Source organism: Mauremys reevesii, linkage group 7 (assembly GCF_016161935.1).
Source record: "Mauremys reevesii isolate NIE-2019 linkage group 7, ASM1616193v1, whole genome shotgun sequence".
Lineage (NCBI taxonomy): Eukaryota > Metazoa > Chordata > Testudines > Geoemydidae > Mauremys > Mauremys reevesii.
This window is the reverse complement of record NC_052629.1, coordinates 786,549-811,067: the sequence shown is the minus strand read 5'-3', so window position 1 is coordinate 811,067 and position 24,519 is coordinate 786,549. Positions and strand designations below refer to the sequence as shown.

The 24,519-nt window shown below is 50.1% G+C and overlaps 1 protein-coding gene across 1 annotated transcript in view; it reads left to right on the top strand.

The window, feature by feature from the left end:
• CNNM1 (cyclin and CBS domain divalent metal cation transport mediator 1) overlaps window positions 1-24,519 on the top strand; it is a 65,504-nt gene that overhangs the window by 25,381 nt on the left and 15,604 nt on the right. The window contains 5 exon segments of the mRNA XM_039547537.1: window positions 16,274-16,417; window positions 17,177-17,317; window positions 18,135-18,304; window positions 19,767-19,866; window positions 20,449-20,496. Coding sequence (XP_039403471.1) covers window positions 16,274-16,417; window positions 17,177-17,317; window positions 18,135-18,304; window positions 19,767-19,866; window positions 20,449-20,496 — 603 coding nt within the window.

The window sequence follows — 24,519 nt, the reverse complement described above, 5'->3', positions numbered from 1 at the left end:
GACAGAAAATGCAATACCAGCACCTAAATCCGTGGTACGCCCACACCTTCAATACTGGGTCCAGTTCCCATTGCCTCCTCTCTGCTTCCTTTGGTGTCCCTCAATGCATAGCTCCCCATGAATCAGGGATGAGGGGAGCTGCACTTGCCTGGGAGAAACACCTCTGCTAGAGCCACTCCTGACCATGTCAACCCTTCTGCAGCTTGCGAGAGGCTGTAATGTGGGTCGTAAATGTTGTCTAACATTTTATCCCATTTAAAAAATACTGAAAATAAGTTCACCAGGATCCACCCTCTGTGATTAGCAGTGACTGTCAACTGGAGGCATAGGCACCAACTCCGTGGGTGCTCCGGGGCTGGAGCACCCAAGGGGAAAAATTAGCGGGTGCTCAGCACCCACCAGCAGCCAAGCTTCCCTCGCCGCCTCCTCTCCCCCCTCCCAAGTGTGCAGCGTCTCCACTCTTCCCCCTCCCTCCCAGCGCTTCCTGTCCCCCTCCCCGCCTAACAGCTTAGGGCTTTCCTGGAGTGAGGGGGAGGAGCGGGGACATGACACGCTCAGGGGAGGAGGCAGATATGGGGCGGGGACTTAGGGAAGGGGTGGAATGGGGGTGGGACAGGGCGGGGAGGGGGGGTCGAGCACCCACCAGGCAGAGGGGAAGTCGGTGCCTATGACTGGGGTGCACCCCCGTGAAGGAATCTGTGTCCTTACTGTCTTCCCAAAATGCTCCAAAGCCTCTCATGGACTTCTGGAAATTGGATACAGCCTGTAGGGCTGCAGAGGCAGGGTTCACGTTCCTGCTTCACACCAGCATGTCTGCCTCCTGCACTTCCCCTTCCCTGCTCGTATGAAGCAAATCTCCCCACCTACAAAGGTGGACTCCTGGCATCCTGGCCCTGCCCACACCAGGCACTGAACCCGTTCCCTCCAGCACTAGAGGCACAAGTCTGCACAGCTCGTGCTGAAGAGCCAGACTCTCAAGCTGAGAGTGTCACCTGCTCACATCCTGTGGATTAGCTGCCAGGGGGGACGACACACAACTGACCAGTGGGGACGTAAGCAACTGAAATAGGAATCGTATTTCAGTGATTCACATCATGATTTACACATGCAGTTTTTCAGTGCAAAATCTTCTTTTAAACAGGTCTTCATTGTGTGAATCACATGCAGTCAGACCATCCTCCCACACATCCATATGGATTTGTCTGCACAGAAAAGCTGTACCACTTTAAGTATACCAGTACAATTCCCCTAGCATTAGGGTGACCAGACAGCAAGTGTGAAAAATCGGGACAGGGGGTGGGAAGTAATAGGCACCTTTGGAAGAAAATGCTCCAAATATCAGGACTGTCCCTATAAAATAGGGACATCTGGTCACCCTACCTAGCATGGATGCAGTTATACCAGTGTAAAGGTGCCTTGTACCTATACAGCTTATTCTGGAAAGGAAAGAAGCTATCCTGCTATGAGGTATCTTTATATTGTGTGTCCATGCTACAGGGTTTGTGTGACCCACACACCTCCTGGGTGTGGTGTTCTGTCCCCTATAGTGCACTGAGACCACTTAGAGATTAATGAGTCTGCTCTGTAGCCTTAGCTAACAGCCATATGGCTTTTAGCTCATGGGATAGAAGCTCCTGCACTAAGCTCCAGAGGTCCCAGGTTCCATCCCCCATCAGCGTTACATTGGCACTAGAATGGAGTGTGGCTTAGTCACTCTGAAAGACAGCATGGGGCAGTTGATAAGTTTGGGCTTTGGCCTGCTGAAGACCTGAGTTCTAAGCCTGCTTTGACTTTGCTCAAGCTCCCTGTTTTAGAAATTGGGGTGGGGGGTTTCAGCAGCTCTTCCCTAATTGTCCTCTAGGTTGGGGTCTCAGGGAGTCACAGTTAGAAGAGAGGAGAGTTGAACTCCTGGTCTTCTCTTTTCCAGTTCAAGGGGCTTTCTCCTAGGCCAGAAGCATGGGTAAGACAGAGGGAAGGCAGTCAGTCAGTCTCTCTCGAAGTGAGTGGTTGTGTTCACACCGCTGAAAATTTGTCAAATTACAATTTGGTGTGTTCAACTTGGCCACATTTTCCATTTAGCTAAGAAGTTATAAATCTCTGTAGACAAACACTACCCCAGTGTAACTGATATTTGAGCAATCAGCACGTGTGAACAAAGAACAAGACCCAGAGTGTTTTAGAGTTTCTTGCAAAAGGGGTACAAAGAAAAATGAGACAATCCAGTGAAGAAATTGCCAAAGGGGTGATTTTTAACTCTTATTTTTGTCTCTGTATTGAGTCATTTTTCATCAAACCACTGTAAAAATTTTAAATTGTGCTCAAATTTTATATTTTCTGTTTTTGTTTTTGCCATTTCAGTGAGATTTTTACAAAATAAAGATTTTCAATTGAAAACTGAACTCTGTGATACAACCTTAAGTATGAGGGAGCTATTGCTGCGTGAGCCATAATGAAATTGATTGCATCTCCTTGGGGGAGGGAATCATAAAAAACTCTAGAACTGTGACATTAGGCTTTACAAAGGGGATGTTTTTTAATAAAAGCTAGGCAAGAAGATTAAAAGGGAAGAAATTAAGATCTTTATGAATCTAAAAGAATCTAAAATCGAGAAGAAAGCTAATTAATCAAATGGAGTCCCTAAACAAAGAAGGAAATGGGCAGATGAGGGGGAGGGAGCAAATATGGATACAAGGCAAGGCAAGGGGTATCCTTCAGGAAATGGAAATCCAGCCCAATTGAAGCCAAAAGAATGGACCAGGTAAAATTAACGGAGGAATTGGGAAGGCTTGGAAGAGCCGCTGGCCAGAGACGTAATAACTTGCTTTAAGTATATTAGCAAGAAGAGGCCTCAGAGAATCAGTGGGTCTGCTGGACTTTCAGGCAGTAAAGAGTAGCTGAAGAGAAGGACATTGCAGGGAAGCTAGACAATTTCTCTGCCTCAGACTCCAACGTGAGGAGAGACTGAAAAGATTAAGACTGTTTACAGAGGAGTCAAAGGGCATGTACACAATACAACTTATGTTGGTATAACTTATGTCGCTCAGAGGTATGAATAAGCCAGCCCCCGAGCGACATAAGTTACACTGACCTAAGCCCCAGTGTGGACAGCACTAGGCTGATGGGAGAGCTTCTCCCGCTGACATAGCTACCGCTGCTCACGGAGGTGGATTTATTATGCCGACAGGAGAGCTCTGGCATGGGGCCAGAAATGAGGGGATTGGAGTGTAGGAGGGGGGGTGCAGGCTGTGGGGTGAGGCAGAGGAGTTCAGGGTGTGGGAGAGGGCTCTGGGCTGGAGTAGGGGGTTGGAGTGCAGAAGGGGTGAAAGCTCCATCAGGGGGTGCAGGCTCTGGGGTGGAACTAGGGATGAGGGGTTTGGGGTATAGGAGGGGGCTAAGGCAGGGTTCTTGCCTGTCCTGATTCCACATTGTGCTCCAGAATTGGCCAGGAGGAGGGATAGCTCAGTGGTTTGAGCATTGGCCTGCTAAACCCAGGGTTGTGAGTTCAATTCTTGAGGGGGCCACGTAGGGATATGGGGCAAAAATCTGTTGGATGATTTAATTGGGGATTGGTCCTGCTTTGAGCAGGGGGTTGGACTAGATGATCTTCTGAGGTCCTTTTCAACCCTAATATTCTATGAAATTTTCTAAGCTGGTCCAGCTCCTAGGCAGAGGCATTGCAGGCGGCTCTGCATGCTACTCTCACCCTCAGGCAGTGCACCCACTGCTCTCATTGGCCACAGTTCCCAACCACTAGGAGTGTGGAGCTGGTGCTCGGGTGGAGGCAGTGCACGGAGCCTCCTGACCCCCCTGCCTAGGAGCCAGACCTGCTGGCTGCTTCTGGGGTGCAGCCAGAGCTTTAGTCTGTGCAGAACCAGGGCCTTAATTTTGAATATTTTGATTTTTTGCCTGTAGTAGTTTTGTAAATTCCAAATAAGAAATCCCACCCATAGTAGCGTTTAAAACATGTATAACTTAGTTCATTATAAATATTAATCCATAGTTGCAATGACAGAATTTTTCAAATTAATTTTAGAGCCTAAACTTGATTTAAATCAGATTATTCAAACAAACAACAAAAACAAACAAAGCCCCACAAGTGATTCAAACCTCTCCGCTCTGAACCCACCAGAACAGAATTGAAGATTAGTGACCAGCCAACAGAACTCAGCACCTCCTGAAAGGTGTGCTGCTGGGGGGGCAGGAATCAGGCTGTTTCCTCCCAAAGAGAAGCCCTTCCCTCTCTGTGCTGTCGCCCCAATTCATCTCTGTCATACAGGATGGTCAGAGAGTTTACTGAATAATCCCTGAACTTTTGCTCTCTTCTTTCTCACCCTCTCAAGAGTGCTGCTGCTTTTCCTCTCTGAGGCTGTGCCATCTACTCAGGAATGAGAATGGGGAAGTATAATGGTGCTCAGGGTACTCACCAGCAGGAGATGGCTACTTAAGAGCTGCAGCTGCTTCTCTCTGCTGAATTTAAAGGACCAGTCGCAGAAAGGCATGGTGGGACTGCCTGCCTGGCTAAGTGTGGAGAGGGGCTGGCTCATCTGGAATCAGGCTGAGTGCTTGTGTCTGGCTGAAGGCAGCAAGGCTGGGTTATAGCAGCAGGGTGGGTGGAGGGCTTTGGCAGGCCCTGGCCCCCACCTGAAATAAAGCTGAACATTGAGAGTGACAATGGAGAAGGCAGGGTGGCGGGGGAGAGAAAGTTGTGTTGCACTATGAAGGAGAAGCAGCAGTGCATGAGGAATGGTCTCAGATAAGGGAAAAGAAAGAGACTCGATCTATCTGGATTTGAAGAAGGAATGGATAAAACAAAATCATTTCCCAGCTGTCAAATCAGTAAGGGAAGAGGTGCAAATAGGAGATGTTAACCCCCCTGAAAATGGCAGAATGGAGAAAGCGAAGTGCTGGTGACCTACAGAGTTAAAAGAACACAGGGTGGAGATCTATGGATAGGACATCCACATACAGAGCAAGCTGAAAAACTTCTTAAAACTGCAGCCTTAGGGAAAATGAAAGTTACTTGTCTACTGCCTAAATCCCTGATGGGAGCAAGAAGGGTTATGCCTGGAGGGTTTGTTAAATGGGGAGAGAGAGTAAACCAGCCATTTATGGCTGTACGCATAACACTTGAACTTCTGGATAGGGTCCAAATGAGGTGTCAGTCTTTCTGGGTTAAACCATATATTTCCGCCCACTCCCAGTGAGGTGCTATAATTGTCGAAGGTTTGGACCTGCAGCAGCGATTTGTTAGGGGCAGTAAATGTGGAGGAAATCACCCATATGAGAACTGTGTAGAAGGAACTGAACCTAAGTGCAGCAATTGCAGGGGAAAGCAGAGTGCAGCACATAAAGGACGTACAGGAGCAGAGTGAGCTAGAGAAATACAAAAAATTAAAATCATTCAAAAAATATCATATATGGAGGCTACCAAAAGGTACCCCCGCAGCAGGAAATAGGAAAAGAAAAATACTCAAGTAAGAGAAAAGATGTACGGGGCAGCAGAACACATCTCTGGTCAGGGAGGAGACTAGGAGAGGAATGGGAGAGGATGTATTGCTTGCAGGAAAAGGAGAAGTTTATAGCATTCATTAAAGAAGTAATTAACTGCACCTTGCAGAGGGGGGAAAAATGAAAGGATTAAAATCATAGCAGCAGCAGCAGCAGCAGAAAAATATCTAAAGACAGACAACCTTGATAGACTGTATTCATGTGGTTTTAAACGAAGGCAATAATACAGCTTAAATAATATGGTTTTAACGATCCTTAGCTGGAATGCATATGGTTTAATATTGCATGAACAGGAATTTAAGAAAGCCATCTTTGAAATGGTAAAAAAGCCTGAAGTAATATGTGTGCAAGAAACGTGGCTAATAAGTAAATTTATGATCAATCTGCCAGGACATGATACACTCCAGAGAAGCTACCAGAGGTGGCAGGTCTGTATATTTAGAAAAGAGGGACTTAGTTACATCAAAATGGATGTGCAGAAACTAAGTTTTGAATATAAAACTACTGAGATTCCCAGGCAGAATGAAAACACTTATATACAGATTTATAATGTTTATAATCCATGTAAAATTAGTTCTTTTAGAATTAGAAAAACTGGTTAATACTGTCAAAAACCCATTCATAATTTGCAGAGACTTTAATAGTCACAATGATCAATGCGGAAGTAAGAAAACTGACCTAAGTGGTAAATGCTTAGAACAATTTACAATATGCATCATCTGGTAATATTGAATACAGGCTCACTTACTAGATTTAATTCAGTGGGTGGATCCTTTTCTGTTTTGGTTTTGGGAATTGTGATAAATAATATAGGTAGGAAATGCAGCTAGGAAATTCATAAAGGAAATGGAATGGGAAGTGATCACTTCTCTACATTTATTGAATACCATGGCTGAGAAAATGTCAAAAACACAGAGTTCCTAGCTGGGATTTTTCAAAAACTTGATTGGGGCCTTTTCAGGATTAAATGTAATGAATATTTATGTAGTAACTATTCAAGTAATTGGGTTGCCAACTCTCCAGGATTGGCCTGGAGTTGCCTGGAATTGGCATTGATCTCCCAGTGACTACTAAAAGCAACCAGAGAGATTTTAATAGGATATTTTTAGAAAATGACATTGTCATGTTGGGGGAAAAAATCTCCTGAAATAGCTTCAGTCAAGAGTTGGCAACCCTATCAAATGACAATCTAGGAGCTCCTGTAACAACATAATAAAAGGAATTTCTGTATATCAGAAACTGATCTGGCCATCTAAAACACATCAGATTGACCCCCGTTTAGAAATCCAGTTCCCTGGTGGAATGAGGATTGCAAATTATCGATCAGAGAAAGAAATAAGACATACAAGTAAGTAAAACACACAATGAATAGCAGGGGTGGCTCCAGGCCCCAGCACGCCAAGCGCGTGCTTGGGGTGGCATGCTGTGGGGGGCGCTATGCCGGCTGCAGGGAGGGCGGCAGGCGGCTCCGGTGGACCTCCCGCAGGCGTACAAAGTCAAAGAATGAATGGAATTTGAAGTCAAAGTAAATGTAAACCAGGGCTTGATGTAAGCAATAAAGTTGAGGTCTCCAGCGTGGGAAAGGCAGACATTATAGCAAAAGAATTCCAAAAGGTCATTAGTCATATGAATCAAAGTAATGACTTCTGTGAGGCAAAAAAGGAGGTTTATTGAGGAGAACGATGAACTGTTAAATGGCTGGAGAGAATGTGATGATGTGTTAAGCAAAAATTGTAGTATGTAGGAGCTTATTGAAGCCATTAGAAAAAGGAAAAATACAGCTCCAGGTATAGAGACTACCAGTAATAAATGCTTCAGCACTTCCCAGAAGGGCACAAGAATCCACTGTGATTATAGAGTGACATATGGCGTAAAGCACTGCTGCCACTGAATGGACACAAGCAATGATGATGATGCAGAGAGCGTTGATAAAACCAGTTTTAGACTACAGATGCCAAACTTTTGGTTCAGCCTCAAAAACAACTGTTAGAAACTTGGAACTGCTCCTGGCCAAACTTCTGTGATTGGCATGTGATAACACCAGAATGTAAAAAGCGACAAAGAGTCCTGTGGCACCTTAGAGACTAACAGACGTATTGGAGCATAAGCTTTCGTGGGTGAATACCCACCTCGTCGGATGCATCTGATGAAGTGGGTATTCACCCATGAAAGCTCATGCTCCAGTACGTCTGTTAGTCCAGGGATCGGCAACCTTTCAGAAGTGCTGTGCCGAGTCTTCATTTATTCACTCTAATTTAAGGTTTCACGTGCCAGTCATACATTTTAACATTTTTAGAAGGTCTCTTTCTATAAGTCTACACTATATAACTTAACTATTGTTGTATGTAAAGTAAATGAGGTTTTCAAAATGTGTAAGAAGCTTCATGTAAAATTAAATTAAAATGCAGAGCCCCCCGGACCGGTGGTCAGGACCTGGGCAGTGAGAGTGCCACTGAAAATCAGCTCACGTGCCGCCTTTGGCACCCGGGCCATAGGTTGTCTACCTCTGTGTTAGTCTATAAGGTGCCACAGAACTCTTTGCCGCTTTTTACAGATCCAGACTAACACGGCGACCCCTCTGATACTTGACACCAGAATGTGTGCTGCAAAGAGCCACTGAAGGAGCACCTCTGAATCTAAGGATGACACTATTAGATTTCTCTCTTCCGGGGAGAGAGAAAAGGGAATCATGAAAATGGAAGTTCACATCAGATTTATGAGGATTGCTGGGAGCTTAAATTATATGGGTTGCCACAGACTTCCTCATACTATCAGGCTCAAAAATGGGTAAAGGAAATGTATAAAAGAAAAATTGAGAGAACTAAAAAATTGTAGTTATGGGAAATCAAATTATAGCTGGACACTTATTCCCCATTTGTGGATTTGGAATTGTACGGCAAAAACAAGGGGAGCAAAAAAACACCAATAAGATTTCTGAATTTATTTATGAAAAATGGAGCCAGCTTTGCCAACTCTATACAGATGGATCAAAAGCTGACAGCACGGGTAGAGTGGGAACAGCCTTCTGCATTCCTAGTCTTGGAATCCAAGAAATCTAAAAGGCTATCGAATTATGTAGCCATTCTGATGACTGAACTAATGGAGATGTTGAAACTAACCTAGTTTAGAAATATGCAACTGGCTGCAACTGTCATTTTATGTGATTGCGTGTCAAGCATTATGACAAGCAGAAAAGGGACGTAGGAAAGCCAATATGACATAATAAGTGAAATAGTGTTCCTAACTATGGTAATAATGCAAGCAGCTACCTGTGTAACAATAGCATGGATTCTGGCACATATCAGAATACCTGGAAATGAAATAGTTGACAAAGCAGCAAACCATGCTCTAAAAAATGAGGCGGTGGATATTAAGACACCCTTAAGTAGACAAGAATTTAAAAGTTTGGGCACAAAGGAGCTTGCGCAGGAATGGCCAGAACTACAGACTAAGGAAACAAAAGGATGAAAGTTCTATGATGTAGGCTCAAAAACCAAAGCTTAATACTATACTCCACACTCATGTTAGAAAAAGTGAAGGAGTCATTTTTAAAGTGTTAAATGATAAGTTCAACTGATTCAAAAGACAAAGATGGGCTGTGGAATGTGTGCAAAACCACAGAAACCTGGTCATGGTCTATGGCATTGTGCACAATATTCTATGGAAAGAAAGTTTCTTTACGAAAAATTGAGTAAAATCAAAGCTTTTTCCCTGTAGGGACTAGTGAGAATGTAAGAGAAATGGAACCGTACGCACACAAAAGCCTGGCTGTGTTTCCTGAAGGATACTACACTGAGTGAAAGAATATATATTTTAAAAAAACCTTGGCTAAAAATGCATGAAGAAAATGGCGGTCATAGCCTGGTATGATGAGGCTGTTGCACCAAAAAACAAAGACAAAGGCATGCTGGGAAAAAGCTGCCTGCAAGAAGGCAGCCTGTACTGAGAAGAGTTAGTTGGGGCCAGGATTTTGCAGACCATTGCTATCTCATATCCTGCAAGTGACAGAGCCAAGAAATGTCAGCACTTTTGGGGGATGGGGGTGGGGATGGGGGTTGCAGTGAGAGCAGCAGGATCAGGTGCCCAAGTTTTCTGGAATTTCCTCTTCGCTGGATGAGATATAGGCAGCGGCGGCTCCAGGCACCAGCACTCCAAGCACGTGCCTGGGGCAGCAAGCCACGGGGGGTGCCCTGCCAGTCCCTGCAAGGGCAGCAGTCAGGCAGCCTTCAGCGGCATGCCTGCGGGAGGTCCGCTGGTCCCATGGATTCAGCGGCAATTTGGCAACGGGTACACCGAAGCCGTGGGACCAGAGACCTCCCGCAGGCAAGCCGCCGAAGGCAGCCTGCCTGCCGTGCTTGGGGCGGGAAAAAAGCTGGAGCCACCCCTGGATATAGGTATTAGGGAGTGTGCTATGGCGGGGAATGGACTAAGATCACCAACTCATTCTGCATAGGCCTGGAGCAGCCGTTTATTGTGATGATTTTCCATTGCTACCACCTTGGACACCTGCTCTGTTTGTGACATGGGTATTAGTATGGAAATCTGATATCTTCCTAAAGCTAGGAGGTTTATAGTGTGGCTACAAGTGTTTATTTTCTGTTAAAAGAAAGGACTTGAACTCCAATTCTTGAATGCTCAAACAGCCGTTCCAGCTGTATCCCAATTACAATAGAGCCGTATGATCTCTTCCCAAAGTAACGTTATTGTGTTATTTTTAAATAAGCTGGTTTGCGGCTGTTTGAACATGGAGTCGGAAATCTGGGGCTGCTCTAGAATAATTCACAGCATAAAAGTAGGTACTTGGCCAAGAGAAAAAAAGTCTCTGTATTAGTCCCAACTGCTGTTAAGTAGCACCTAATGCTCTTTGTAAGGGCTTGGTGGTTTTTGGCTGAGTGTGTGTGTCATTAACAACCAGCTTTTGGCCAAAAGAAATAACATTTTCTCACCCAAAGAGACCATTGTATGAGACCAGATGGCCCCAAGTGTCTGGAAGTAGGTCTTGGCAAACATGAAGTTCTTGAAAGTAGGATTTTGCTAGGATTTATTCCTGATGAAACATAGCTGCTGGTTTGATGTAGCCAACTCAGGGTTATTTTTTTTTTTTTTTTTGTAGTTTCAAGTCATGTTGTGTTATTACTCATAAGGCCAAGTGTATTGTCTGTTTAATATGTGATAAAGGGAAAGAGTCTCTGAGCCAAAGAGCTGACAACATTTTTAAACACCAGAGGACCGTTAAACAGGCAAATTTGATCAATTAATTTTTCTAACATGTGCCTTAAGCTTTGTAAGAGCAGCAGTGCTGCTTGCTGCAATGTGACTTTTCCTAGTCCTGTAGGAGTGGGAGGCTGTGACTCTGCCCTCTGAAGTCTTGCAAGACATGTTTGGGATGAGCGGGAGGGATTTTTCATTATGGAAATTTTCCCTGCTCTTCTCTGTGAAATTGACAATATTGAACTTCAGCTGGAAGGTTTACTAGCCTCGGATCCAAGGACGGGTTACTTTACAGCACCAATGCTCCAGCAGGTCCATTACTGTTCATGTAACAGTGTGCTAGCTAGGAGCACGGTCCCTGCCCTGAAGAGAACGCAGCCTGAAAAACAAGAAGTGGCTGAGGGGTAGGGGAGAGGAACGCCACCGATGAGCGGGCACACACACTCACTGTAAATGCCCGTCACACCTACCGGTTGTTAGCTGGCTAATTGCTTGTAGGCAGCATGACTGAAGTGGGTCTAAATGAGACAGCTGAATGATGGAGAGGGGTTGGAGTATTAACTGAGGAAGGTCCATTCCTTGCATGGGGTAGGATGGCCGAGAGCACAGAGAGTGGTAGGGGAATCGGAGTAACCAGGCTGGCCTCAGGGGCAAAGCCAAGGGGTGGGGAAGGTGATGCAATAACAGACAGAATCAGTTACCAGACGGTGCTTAAGAAAACTGCGCACCTTTCACGCCAGCACGGCTTTGGGGGGACCTCGCTGCTACTCCGGAGGCCACGTCTCTCTGGAGAGGAGAGGCTGTTCTTGACTGAGTCTGAAGTTACACACTGGAGTTAACTCAAGAATTAACAGGAGTCCAGTCACTAAGTAACAGTGATCACAACAGAGATGGATTCAACATACTGGGGGCAGGGCGGGAACCAAAAAGTGACCCGGTGACTTGGAACTTTAGAAAGGGAGATGTCAATCAATGAAAGGGCCAGTCTAAAAGGCGCTAAAGTTAAAAATAACATAAACCCCTTAGCTGTGGCTTGAGTGCTATTAAAAAAACCAAACCCGGTCGTCTCAGAAGGCACATGCGCTGCTGAACAGAAAGTGAACCAGAAAGTCAAGGAGTAAAACCAATAGACCTAAACAGCAGGGTCAAGAGGCCACTGATGCCAAACAGAAAATCCTTCGACAGTTGGAAGTGAACCCAAGTGACGCTATGACACAGGAGCATAAGTTACAGCAGGCAACGTGCTAGAGGGAAATTAGGGAGGCCACGGTGGCTTTCGGGCAGCAAAGAGCTAAAGGTATAAAGCAAATAAATGTTTCAGACTTATCAGAAGCAGGAAGCCTACAAAGAATCAGTGCAGCTGCTGGATCACGGGGGCCGCTAAATGGAGCAATTAAGGAAGACAAAGACATTGCTGGGAGATGGAATAATTTCTTTGCAGGAGTCTTCATCACAGGGGAAATTCCATCCCCAGCCTGCTCTTTTATAATAACGAATATGAGGTTCTTTCAGAGACTGAGACGTCAGAAGAACCAGGAGGTCCTTGAAAAAGCAGTAGGTCCCCAGGCCAAAATGGTCCATCCAAAGGTTCTGAAGGAGCCAAAGTATGAAGTGGCTAAACTGCTAACTAAAATCGGCCCCTGTTCCAGGGGCTTGGAGGGTAGCTAATGTTGAGCCTGTATTTAAAAAAAGGCTCTAGGGCCAGTCCAAGGAGTTGCAGACTCCTAACCGTTAGAGGTGTAGCTCACTGAACCAATCATTAAAAACAGAATCATAAAACACCTGCAAGATCGTGCTACAACAGGGCCTGACAGCCCAGTTTCTGCCAAGGGAAACTGCCTCTCATTAATCTGTTACAATTCTCTGATCAGGTCAGTAGAGTTGTGGATAAGGGAGAACCACCTGACATAACGTACTTGGACTTTCAAAAGGCCTTCAACAAAGTCCTGCACAACAGGCTATCCAAGAAGCTAAGTCCCCATGGGGTGTGAGGGAAAGTATTGTCCTGGTTCAGAAACTGGCTAGGAGACGGCTAACAAAGTGTAGGAGTGGATGGTCTCTTCACCCTGGCAAAAGGTGAATAGAGGGGGTATCAGGGTTCCATATTGTGTCGTTTAATATATTTATTAATGATCTAAATAAGGGGGTGAGCAGCGAGGTAGCAGCATTTCCAGATGACACAAAGTTACTCAGGTCAGTCAAATCCAGAGAAAATGATGAGGAACTTCAGAGGGACCTGACCAAGTTAAGGGAAAGGGAAAACACAAAGGCAAATGAAGTTCAGCATTGATAAATGCAAGTAATGCATTTATTGGAGAGAAAAAATGTAAACTGCTCTTACACCTTACAGGGTTCTAAATTAGCTGTATCAGTTCAGGAAAGGGACCAGGATGTCACTGCAGACAACAGAATGGAGAGCTCTGCGTAGGTGTGAGCAGAAATGCTAATGAGATGCTATGGTGCATAAGGAATGGGAAGGGGAATAACAGAAAATACTATAATGCCTTTTAATTATTGGTGCAGCCTGAGCTGGATACTGTGTGTAGGGCCGGTCACTCATCTGAAAACATGTACTGCAAAATTAGAGGGGATTCAGAGAAAGGCAACAAAAGTTATTAGGGCCCTGGGAAGACTCTTAGAAAGGTGATGAATAAAATAATGAGTGTTACAGAGAAGATAGATTCTGTGTGTCTGATAATACAAGAACAAGGGGACAGTCAGTGTAATTAACAGATTAATAGCAAATTCAAACCTGATCAAAGGAAACACTTTTTCACATAATGTATAATTAGTCCATGGAACTTACTGCCATGTAAAGTCACTGAGGTCACAAACTTAGCAAGATTAAAAACGAGATTGTACCTTTATATGGATCATAAGAATAATCACCGTGAGAGTTACTGCTAACCCACTTTGGAAGGGATATTAAGTCTTGTGCTCCAGGGCTTAAGCCAATCTCTTAACTATTAGGCCTCAGGAGGCGAGCTAATGCGGTGGGGGGAGAGGGGAAATGATCCCTAATGTGAAGTTTCTTGCACCTTCATCTAGGTCATCTGGTTCTGACCACTCTCCGAGACAGGATGCTGGACTGGCTGGACCTCAGGTCTAACCTAGCCTGGCAGTTCCTGTGATTCTCTCCATCTCTCTCTTTCCTTTGGTTTGGAGCTGGTGGGTTTCCTAGCTCAGTGTCCATTGGGGAGAGGAGTTGTCAATGCTCAGTCCCCACTCTAGCCAGTCTGTCCCAAGCTCCTACTTCACCGAGAGTGAATATTCTCTCAATCCTCTGCTTCAGCAGCAGCTGAACGTCACTGAACCTAGATCTCCAGGGGGGCACTGGGCTTCCTTCTATACCCAGCCCTCCCGCCCCACCCATTTGAGGAAGAAGCAGTAAAAGCAGCACAGAGCCGTAACAAATCTGTCTAGATTTCTTCCCCAGGAAGCGTGGATTCTGGCGGTTCCTTTCCCCTCCCCTCTTATTAGGGAGACAAGGAGGTGGCTGTAGGGCGCACGGGACTTACCGGGTGCAGTCAGATGGGGTGCCAGCCATCCCCAGCTGGGTCAAAATGCTGCACAATAGGGGCATTTCCGAAATCCTCGGCTCTGCCGTTCAGCCTGTGGTCTGTGCGGTGCAGCCTCTCCCCCAGCCAGGTAACACCGCATTGCTTTCCGTTGGGGTGCAGGGGAGCCTGTTCCCCCTCGGAAGTGCTTTGTTGTTTGTTTGTGCTGTCGTCCTGTGCACACAGCAGAGATGCAGGGGCCTTTACTTGGTCTGGGGGCGAGAGTGGTAAGAGGGTTATGGGTGGAGCAGGGCTGGGCAGCCTCGTAAGTCTCAAGGCTGAGCACATTAGAGTCCCGATGTGACTAGAGTAGAACTGCCCACCCTCCCGCAGCTCCCTAGTGAGTTACACAGGCTCTGCCCATGACCAGCGCTGGCCCAGCTTGCACCTACCCGTGGGTGCTCATGGGATTCAGCTTTTCCCAGGGGACCAGCTTCAGTCAGACCTGAGGCTTCAGTTTGCCAGTGGGTCACTGTGGGGTGACTTAACCCACTCCCCACCCAAGAGGGCTGTGCTCCCAGCCAGGCTCAGGATCGGGGCCCAGGCCCCCGGCATCCTCACCACTGTTCAGAAGCATCAGCAGATTCCTGCCATCTGGCCAACAGTAGAGAAGGGCCCTGCAGGAGGGTCTCATTCGCCCATTGAAAGCGGGGGATAGGAAGGGTTCCTGGGTACCTTAAACAGGCACCTTTCTCCTTCAGGCCAGGTGCGACTTCTCAGGTTTCCCCTTGTAGCTGCCTGGCCTGTTCTTTCCATGGCAGCTTAACTCAAAGGCTCTGGCAAGAAGGAAAGCGAACCAGTCCCCCCTGACATTGCAGCCCAAGCAAGCTCAGAACCCCTGGCTTCAGAGCAGCCTGACCACTGGCCCAGGAGGCACCGCTGACGGCCTTTCCCTCAGGCTTGGCTAATGCCTTTGCCTTCTCACACCCCATGAAGGGATTTAACCCCTTCACTCCCAGCTGGGCAAGTGTTGGCACAATCGGTCCCGGGTATAAAGCAAATCCAAGTGACAGTCAGACTTCGCAGCAAGAGAGTGGGGTCTCCTCGTCATCCCCATATCCTGTGTGGCATGGGTCATCACTGCACCTGCCTGTGACCAGAGGGGCTACTGAGTGCGCTACTGAGCACTAAGGAACCCAGACCAACGTTGCAAGAGCATTCACCCCGGGAACCCAACGGGTGCCACCGAGGGGCTGGTTACTCAGAGGTGCTGAGCACATGCAGCTGCCAGTGGGCGCTCAGCATCTCTGAAGATCAGTGCCCAGTATCTCAAGTGGGGCACTCAGAGCAGCTTCTTTTGAAAACTTGGGCCCTAAAGTTGGAGCAAATTACCCAGAGTAGGAATGAGGAAGAGATTCCCAGAGCTCCTGTAAGAAATCAGCCCACTGGCGCTGGGGGCTCAGTGCAGGGGCCAGGGGAGTCTGACGCTCGGCATGTTCTGTGTGAATCGTGTCTGGTTTCACTGGGTGCTTTATCCCTCTTCCTCATCCTCTGCCTCCTGCTAGTTTTCTTAGATGGGGACCCAAGGCAGGACACTGCCACAGTTCTTGTTTGGTATTTGTCCTGCTTCCAAGGCCCACTCCAAGCCGCACCTCCCAGCCAGCTCCAGGCTGGTGCTCAGACTGGGGAGAGCTCTGGGTCAGGTTCTATACCAGCCCAGATCGCCCAGCTACGACAGTGCTGTGCTCTCCTGCTGCCTTTCTGCAACCCTCATGCAGCAGGTCAGAGGTATCACCTCACAGCCTGCTGGCAAAGAGCTCACTTGCGTTCTAGCCCGGAGCACCCAGCAGCTGCTGTGGAGCTGCTCTCCCTGCCCAGGAATTTCCTGAGGAGCCCATCTGGCCGAGAGAATGCGGGCCTAGGAAGTGACACTTTGGTCCCTCAGCCCCATCAGCCTAGGGAGTCTCCCTGCTGAGGCCTTGGTGGAGAAAGATGCCGCCCAGAAGCCCCTCCCAGCTGCCGGGGGATTCCATTCCTGTTCTGTTCCCTTTCGACAGGTAAATCGCACCTGGCCATCGTGCAGCGGGTGAACAACGAAGGGGAAGGAGACCCGTTCTATGAGGTGATGGGGATCGTCACGCTGGAGGATGTCATTGAAGAGATCATCAAGTCCGAGATCCTGGATGAGACAGACCTTTACAGTCAGTGTCACAGACCAGGTCCTGTGAGGCGGGTAGCCAGGATAGGGCCTAGCTAGCTAGATTAGACAGGCAGCTTCCCCAAACAAACAGCCAGCCTGAGCAGCCAGGAATTAATTTCCTGAGGAGGGGAGTGTCTCCGTCCTGCGCCACCACTCCCCAGTGGGCCCTGCGTGTCCTCTACAGCACAGAGCATGCGTCATGAAAATACCAAGCACAGTCCGAGACCCATCCTTGCCCTCCTGGGATTGTGGCCCCTCACCTGCAGACGCTGTGTGCAAGGCGCAGTCACACTGCATGTCACAGGCCCCTCTGCCTGGCATGGGCCCTCGGCTGCACAAGAAGGGAGTGATGTAAGTGCTGACTGACTCGGCCTGGTGCTTTCAGTGCACAGACTTGCACGTATCAAGGGAAATTCCCGCGAAGAGGGTGGATCTGGCTGGGGAACTGTCCCCTCAGGACGGGGTCTTTTAGAAGTGGACTGGCCAAAGCACTAGAAAACAGCCTGAAGAGAACAATCCAGCCCAGGCAGCTGGGCGGCGGGGATGGACTGGAGGGGACCAAACAGGCTGGCCCCTGTGGGTCTGGAGGCAGCAGCTCGGCTCCAGTCTCAGCTGCTCAGACGCTGTGGGGATGAGCACAGTGTAAACATCTCAGGTCTCAGCTACGCCGGTGTAATTCGAGGTTCATTGTGTTCCAAGCTAACCTTAAGCAGCATTGTCCTAGGCTGGCATGTAATCTTGCCGCTCTCCACCCCTGCAGCAGACAACCGAAAGAAGGAAAGGGCGCTGCACCAAGGCAGGAAGCCGCACGACTTCTCCATCTTCAGGCTCTCAGACAGCGAGATGAAGGTGAAGATCTCCCCTCAGCTGCTGCTGGCCGCGCATCGCTTCATGGCATCAGGTACCGGCGCCCCCTCGTGCTTCATGGACAGATGCCCAACGCCCCTGAGCACAAGCGCCCTGGGGCTCTCAAGATCCTCCCCACACTATTGCCAGCTCTCCACCACCAGGGGCTTGTGCGCTGCTGTCCCGTGGATTTCATCCGCTTCCTTCCCCCCAAGCAGGGGTTCCCCTTTCATCTCCCTCTTGGGGACTTGGACCCATGGGGGCCGCAGACTCCCCACCTCAGGGGGGTTGGATCTGGCTCCCAGTCCTGGCCTAGGGCACCACGGGGGGACACTGTGCTGTGGAAGGCCCCATCACCTGAGTGAGCCCCCCCTCTCTCCTGTCCCTGGTCATCATGGAGCACCCACGGGGGAAAATTAGTGAGTCGTCTGCACCCACTGGCAGCCAAGCCCTCCCCCAACCCCACTTCCTCCTCCTCCACCTACCTCCAAACAGCTGTTTGACTGCTGGGGGGGGGGAGCAGGAGCGTGGCATGCTCAGGGGAGGAGGCGGGGCCAGGGCGGGGATTTGGGGAAGGAGTTGGAATAGGGGCAGGGAGGGGGTGGAATGAGGTGGGAGGGGTGGAGTCAGGGCGGGGCCGGGTGCAGAGGGCAGGTTGAGCACCCACCGGCAGGAGCAGATGTCGGCGCCTATGCTGGTCATCTGCCTGGGTGAAGTTACAATCCCCAAGCGGGGGAACGGGAGCATCCCGGCCTGTCTCTCCTGACTGGGCGGAGTGAGAACACAGGGCCTGCACAGCCCTGCCCTGCTGGGATCTCCCACGCGTAAAGGGCCTTGGGATAGGTGGAGTCCATCTCCTCTCTCCCCCCTAGAAATCGAACCCTTCAAATCTCCCTGCCTCTCGGAGAAGATCCTGCTGAGGCTCCTCAAACACCCCAACGTCATCCAGGAGCTGAAGTACGACCATAAGAACAAGCGGGCCGTGGAGCACTATCTCTACCAGCGCAACCGGCCGGTGGACTACTTCGTCCTCATCCTGCAGGTGCGTCTGGGGCACGGGCCCCCGCAGGGCTCTTCCCCACGTCAGGCAGCCCGAGGCTGAGCCCCACAGGGACTGTTCCTCAGTGGCTCTCACCTGGCTGGGCCAGACCAGGTCGTTCAAAGGGAAGAGCCTTGGGATGTCACAGCCCAGGGTGGGTCCGAAGTGGTGACTCCAGTGGGGGCTGGCCAGAGATGCCGTGCCGTGCCGTGCCGTGCCGTGCCGTGCAGTGAGCATGGGGCTAGGAGCCGCCACTCCGAAGTGCTCACTGCCAGCTCTGACAGGCTTGCAGCGTGGTGTTTAACCTCCAGGCCTTGGTTCCCCTGTCTGTGAAATGGGCCCGCAAGTTCCCCAGCTCCCAGACGGGGTGTGAGTGCTGGCAAAGTGCCTGGAGGACAGAGTGTGAGCTCCTTGCTCAGCAGTAATCATCTGGGGGATGTTTCTCATTCCCTAAGCGGACCGTGCTGCCCAGTAGGTGGCACAGCTAGAAAGAGCCCAGGGGCTAAAAATTCAGGGAACCTCACTGATCCTGAGTGTCTAATAAACTTATTGCCCTTCAGCCAGGCCGCCTGCAGGCAAGTGCTGAGGATGCTTCCCCACACTCTCCTTAACAGCTCTTCCAGCGCGAGGGTGCCCAGACAGCAAGTGTGAAAAATCGGGACGGGGGTGGGGGGTAATAGGAGCCCATATAAGAAAAAGACTCAAAAATCGGGACTGTCCCTATAAAATCAGGACATCTGGTCACCCTAGTCAGTGCCCCTCAATCCTGACCCACAGCCCCCCCATCACTCCAGGCCTGGGCTCCCTCCACCACACACACACACACACACACACACACACACACACACACACACACACACACAGCTCCCCACAGGTCCTCAGTTCTGACCTGCAGCCCAACCCCCCTGCCCCCATCTCTCCAGGCCTGGGCTCCCCAACCACATGCACCCAGCTCCCCACAGGCCCCTCAGTCCTGACCTACAGCCCCCCCATCCCGTCACTCCAGGCCTGGGCTCCCCCCTCACACACATCCAGCTCCCCACAGGCCCCTCAGTCCTGACCTACAGCCCCCCCATCCCGTCACTCCAGACCTGGGCTCCCTCCACCACATACACCCCTTCTCCCCACACACACACCCTCCCCCATCACTCCAGGCCTGGGCTCTCCCCCCCCCCCCAACACATCCAGCTCCCCACAGGTCCTCAGTCCTGACCTGCAGCCCAACCCCCCTGCCCCCGTCACTCCAGGCCTGGGCTCCCCACAGGCACAGCCCCCCATGCCCATCAGAACTGACCTGGGTTTATGCTGTGGCCACAGAACCAGTTGCAGCCTTGAGGACATTTCTAGCTTTCGTTGTTTTTAAGCTGGGCTCGGACCCCCTTGGCCTGCAGAACCCACCAGCCCTGCGAGGGGGGGGGGAACAGGGCGAAGTGGGGGCGACCCTGAGACAGTTACCTCCTTGCAGGGCAAAGTGGAAGTGGAGATTGGCAAGGAAGGGCTGCGGTTTGAGAACGGAGCGTTCACCTACTATGGCGTCCCAGCCATCATGGCTGTCATCTGCTCAGGTAGAGCCAGCGCGGGCCAGTCCTCAGCCTGGGGGGCCACTAGAGAACAGGCTGCAGAGAGTAACCCTGCCCTGGCCCCGGGAGATGGTGGATGAGCAAACGGCCTGGGACAGCAGAGGTTGGGGGCAGGGGAGCAGGGTGCTGTGTCTGTTCAGTGGGGAGCCGCTCCCCTGGCCTCACAGCCAAGCTCGGGGCTTCCCTCGCTGGCTGGGAAGAGCAGGAGCTCACACCCTGCGTGGGAGCTGGCCGTGCGCACGCTGACCTTACGGCCGTGCAGAGAGACAGCCCCTGGGCCTGTCTGCATGGCAGCAGCTGGGGGGTGCAGGAGCTGGGCAGCAGGCGAGCCCCTTCCAGTGAGCAGATGGAGGCCATGCCAGGGTGTGGGGGGAAGCCCTCAGGCAAAGGGAGCGCTACTTGGGTGATTGGCTGCTGGCACGGCCTCTCCCACCCCTGTTCCCATGGGAACACCTCTCCTCCCTGGCCTGGGCTCCCCCACCACATGCACCCAGCTCCCCACAGGCCCCTCAGTCCTGCGTGGGATTGGCTCCTGTGCAATTCACTCTTTCCCAACTGTGATTTCAGATAACGATGTGCGGAAAGTGAGCAGCCTGGCCGGATCCTCCTTCCTGTGTAGGTATCTGCCACGCCCGCCCCTCTGCCACCGAATGGTGCTCGTGTGCACGGCCCGAGCAGTGTCCCCACAGTGGGCAAGCAGCAAACCCCTGGGCTCGCTCATCACCGGTGCCCTGGCCAGGCTGGTGTGAGCCATCTGCTAGCAGAGTCTGGCTTGGCACACGCCCTGTGCAGAGCCACGTTCTGCTCGGCCACAGCCTCGTCACCACAAACCAAACCAAGCCGATCCCTCACCCCAGCACCGGCGGGGGCCCAAACTGGGGAAGAAGAGCAGAGGTGGCTGGGGCTGGGGTGCAGCGAGGTGGCTAATGGAGGGAAAGCCACTGTTCTGAGCTGCTCCAACTCTGCTGCGGCCCAGCACCCCACTCACTTTAGCTCCTTTTCTACAGGTATTTCAAGCCTAGCTTTTCCTAAAGAAAGTGAATTGGAGTGATCCTGGGCCCAGAGCTTCAGGGGATGGGGAGGACAGGGTGGGGTAAATGGGCCGGGGGCCTTAAAAATCGAGAGTAGAGGTCAGAAGAATTTGAGACATGTTCAAAACAGCAGGGAACGTGCATGTGCAGCCCCAGCTGTTTCCTCTCACCCTTTCTCTGAATGGAATGAGACTTTGTATCCCCCTCCCGACCCCCCCACGCACAATTAACCCAGTTTTAAGCATTAGAAAAAAACAATTTTAATGTAAAATGGGTGAGACACCCCAGTCTATGCCATGAGCCATGCCCAAGTGAGCATTGGTGGGATGGGGGCACTCTTAGATGAGCAAGGGCACAAGGCCAGAGTTGCATTACAGCTCCTAGCGCACCGGGCATGGCTTATGGCTGTTAGGTCAGGTGGGGAAATAATTATTTGTTGTGGGATTTTTTAAGTGTTTTTACACAAATGTCATATGAACGTTTATTGTTTTACATAAAAAAAAAAGCCCCAGACAATTTGTTTTTTTAAAACCATGGTTGGTAAAAGTTCCTGGTAACAATTTTCTGTTTTTCAAACCCCAAAACTTTTACCGAAAACGGAGAAATTTCTATCAAAAAATGTTTTGTTGGTGTTGTCAGAGAACTGGAGAAATTCTACTAGAACTAAGGCTTTTGTGCAGGGCCGGCTCTACAGTTTTCGCCGCCCCAAGCAGGCCCCGAATTGCCGCCCTGGGCCTGGGGGGGGGGGCAGTCCGTGTGCCCTTAGGGCGGGAGGTTTCCGCGGCGGCGGCAATTCGTCGGCAGCGTCTATGTTTAGCTGAAGCCGCCCCGGACATCTAAACATAGAAGCTGCCGCGGAAACGCGCCTGCCGCCCTAAGGGCACACTGACTGCCCCCCGCTTCCCGCGGCGGCAATTCGGCGCGCTGCTTGGGGGTAAAACAAGGGGGACTGCCTCCCCTTGCAGAATGCCGCCCCAAGCACCAGCTTGGCATGCTGGTGCCTGGAGCCGGCCCTGCTTTTGTGGAAAAGTTTCATTTTGGTCAAAAAGCCGTATTTTGTCCCCTCAAATATAGTTTAAATGAAAAAAAAATGGTGCAGCTCTAATTGGCCTAGTTCCACATGGAGGCCCCAGCCCTCCGCGCACACACGCGTTAGCACCTGCAGGATGGGAGCCTGTCTCTGGCCATCCACAGGGCCACTGTGGGAATGATGCTAGAGTACCAAGTGTGCAGGCATTTTGTGCAGGCACCTTTGGGCAGAAATCTCCCCTGCTCGGCCCAGGCAGGACCTTTTGGGCGAGGTTTAAATCCCTTTTTGCCAGGCTATCTGGCTGGGCGGAGGAGCTGGTTTTCACAGTTTAAAGAGCTGTTCCTGCCCTACCCTGGGCTTAGCTTTGAACATTTGGAAATGCTGCAGGGCCCAATCCTGGAGCTTTCCCATTGGCTTCTATAGCAGCTGGGGCAGGACCTTATTGAGCACGTGCAGTGGGCCATAGTATTATTTGTGCTACAGAAGCACCTGGAGAACCAGTGCAGAACAAGGCTGCTGGGTGCTACACAGACAAGGCAGTACCAAGGCAGTCTCAGCCCCAGAGAACTTACCATGTAAGGCTTCAGTCATGTAGCTGGAATGGAGCGGGTAGACCTGGCACCCGCACAGAGCTCCATGCAGCTCCAGGGCACTGCCCAAACAGACAGCGACACAATGCAGCAGGGGGACAAGGCAAACAAGCAGAAGGGAGAAAACAGCAGTGAAGACAATGAGGTTTTGTATGATCTGTTTAGGTCTCGCTTCACCACCTTTCAGCTGTACTGAATGTGGGTCCCACACAGACATGGGCTCACGTGTGAACAAAGGCCAGTCTGAAATGGCACAGATGGTTCAGTTTACCTAGCAGCTGCTCAGGTGAACGTGTGCATGCTGTTAAAGCAATGCAGTCAAGTTAGGAAAACCTAGAACCCTCCCACCCATTCCCTGCCTGCAGTTACTGACCAGCTCCAGCTTAGCACTGGTCTACATTGGGAAGTTACATCTTCACAACTCCATCTCTCAGGAGTGTGAAAAGTCCACCCCCTAAGAGACACAGCTGTTGTGACCTAATGCCCAGCGTAGACAGCGCTACGTCGCTTGAAGAATTCTTCTGTAAGCCTGGCTACCGCCTCTCGGGGAGGTGGGTTACCTGCGCCAGCAGGATAACCCCTCCCGTTGGCACAGGTCATGTCTACACTGCCGCTGGAGCAGTTTAAGTATAGACATACCCTTAGTCAGACTAGAAGAATTTTCAGCATCTAATTGGCATGATCCTGTTATTAATGATTACTCCCCATCCAGCTTCTTGGCTTTGTACTGAGATGCCCCCGTCCTGCTGATTTTATAATCCAAGCCCCTGATCCTGAATCCTGTTCTGACAACTAAAGCCCTGTGCCTGTGCCGAGCCCAGTGGGGCCCATGGAGAGCTGCCTACGTGGGCTCAGTTGTGGGGTCGAAGCCCAAATTAGTACCTGACCCCAGCAGGGAGGGGCAGATGGGGGAAGAGAAAGTGCTCATGGTGGGAAGTGGTGAACTATTCCCAGGTAGGCCAGACTATTGGGAGTTTGTTAGGATCAGGTATTTCTTACTGGATACTCTGACTTCAATTTAAAATGCAGCGATGCTTGTGTTGATGATTTAAATCCTCTCCTTGGCTGATCATCAGGCGTTCTCCCACCTCTCACTGCTTTCTGCGCCACATTCCACTAGGATGATGAAATAAACAGCTAAATCTCACTTTGCGACTCTCCAGCATCGGTTTAAAGCTCCAGTCCTGCAAGCACTCAGGCACACACACTCCCGTGAGTGGGATGCACAACCCCATGCGTGGGTTGGCAGGGTTGGGGCCCAAGGCTGTCATGTTTGGGCTGCAAACCCTGCAGGGAGGGGAAAATCATGAGAATTATTTCTAAGGCACCTAAATCCATCTGATTGCCCTTCCAACTCCTCCCAGATGTGCACAATCCATCATGCATGTGCTCTTAGCGCCACCTGGCGACCATCGCAGGGGCTGTGCATGGTTCAGCTATAAGTGCATGGTGGCTATTTATTGACTCCAGTATTTCCCTTTTCCCATGAATATGAACCTGAAGTTGTGCAATGAGACATTTATTCTCATGTGACCACACAGGGTGAAAGTCCATCCCAAGGGCACATTCCACTTACACATCACTCACATCCAGAGCTATAGGACTTATGGGGGATGTAGTAGGTGTTGGCCAGGCCTTGAATTTCACCCACAGAACATTTACTTTGATCATTCACGCTCTTCCTTTTTTCCCCACTTTAAGAGTAATCCAGTGAAAAACACGTGTGATCTTATTGTTACTATCAGAAATTTAAATAGTTACTGATTATTAAACCTTCATTATATTGCTACTATGTAGCCTTGTAGCCTTTGTTATAGAGCACCAGAGATGAGCATGAGGCATTAGAGGTGATAGTCCCTGCCCTGACCAGACGGGCTGAGTTAGATCTGCTATAACAGGTAGATGGAGAGGAGAGGGCTCACAGACCAGGCTCTGGGCAATCATGCCAAGTGGTCAGAGCAGGAGTCAGTAGCCAGGAATTGGAGTC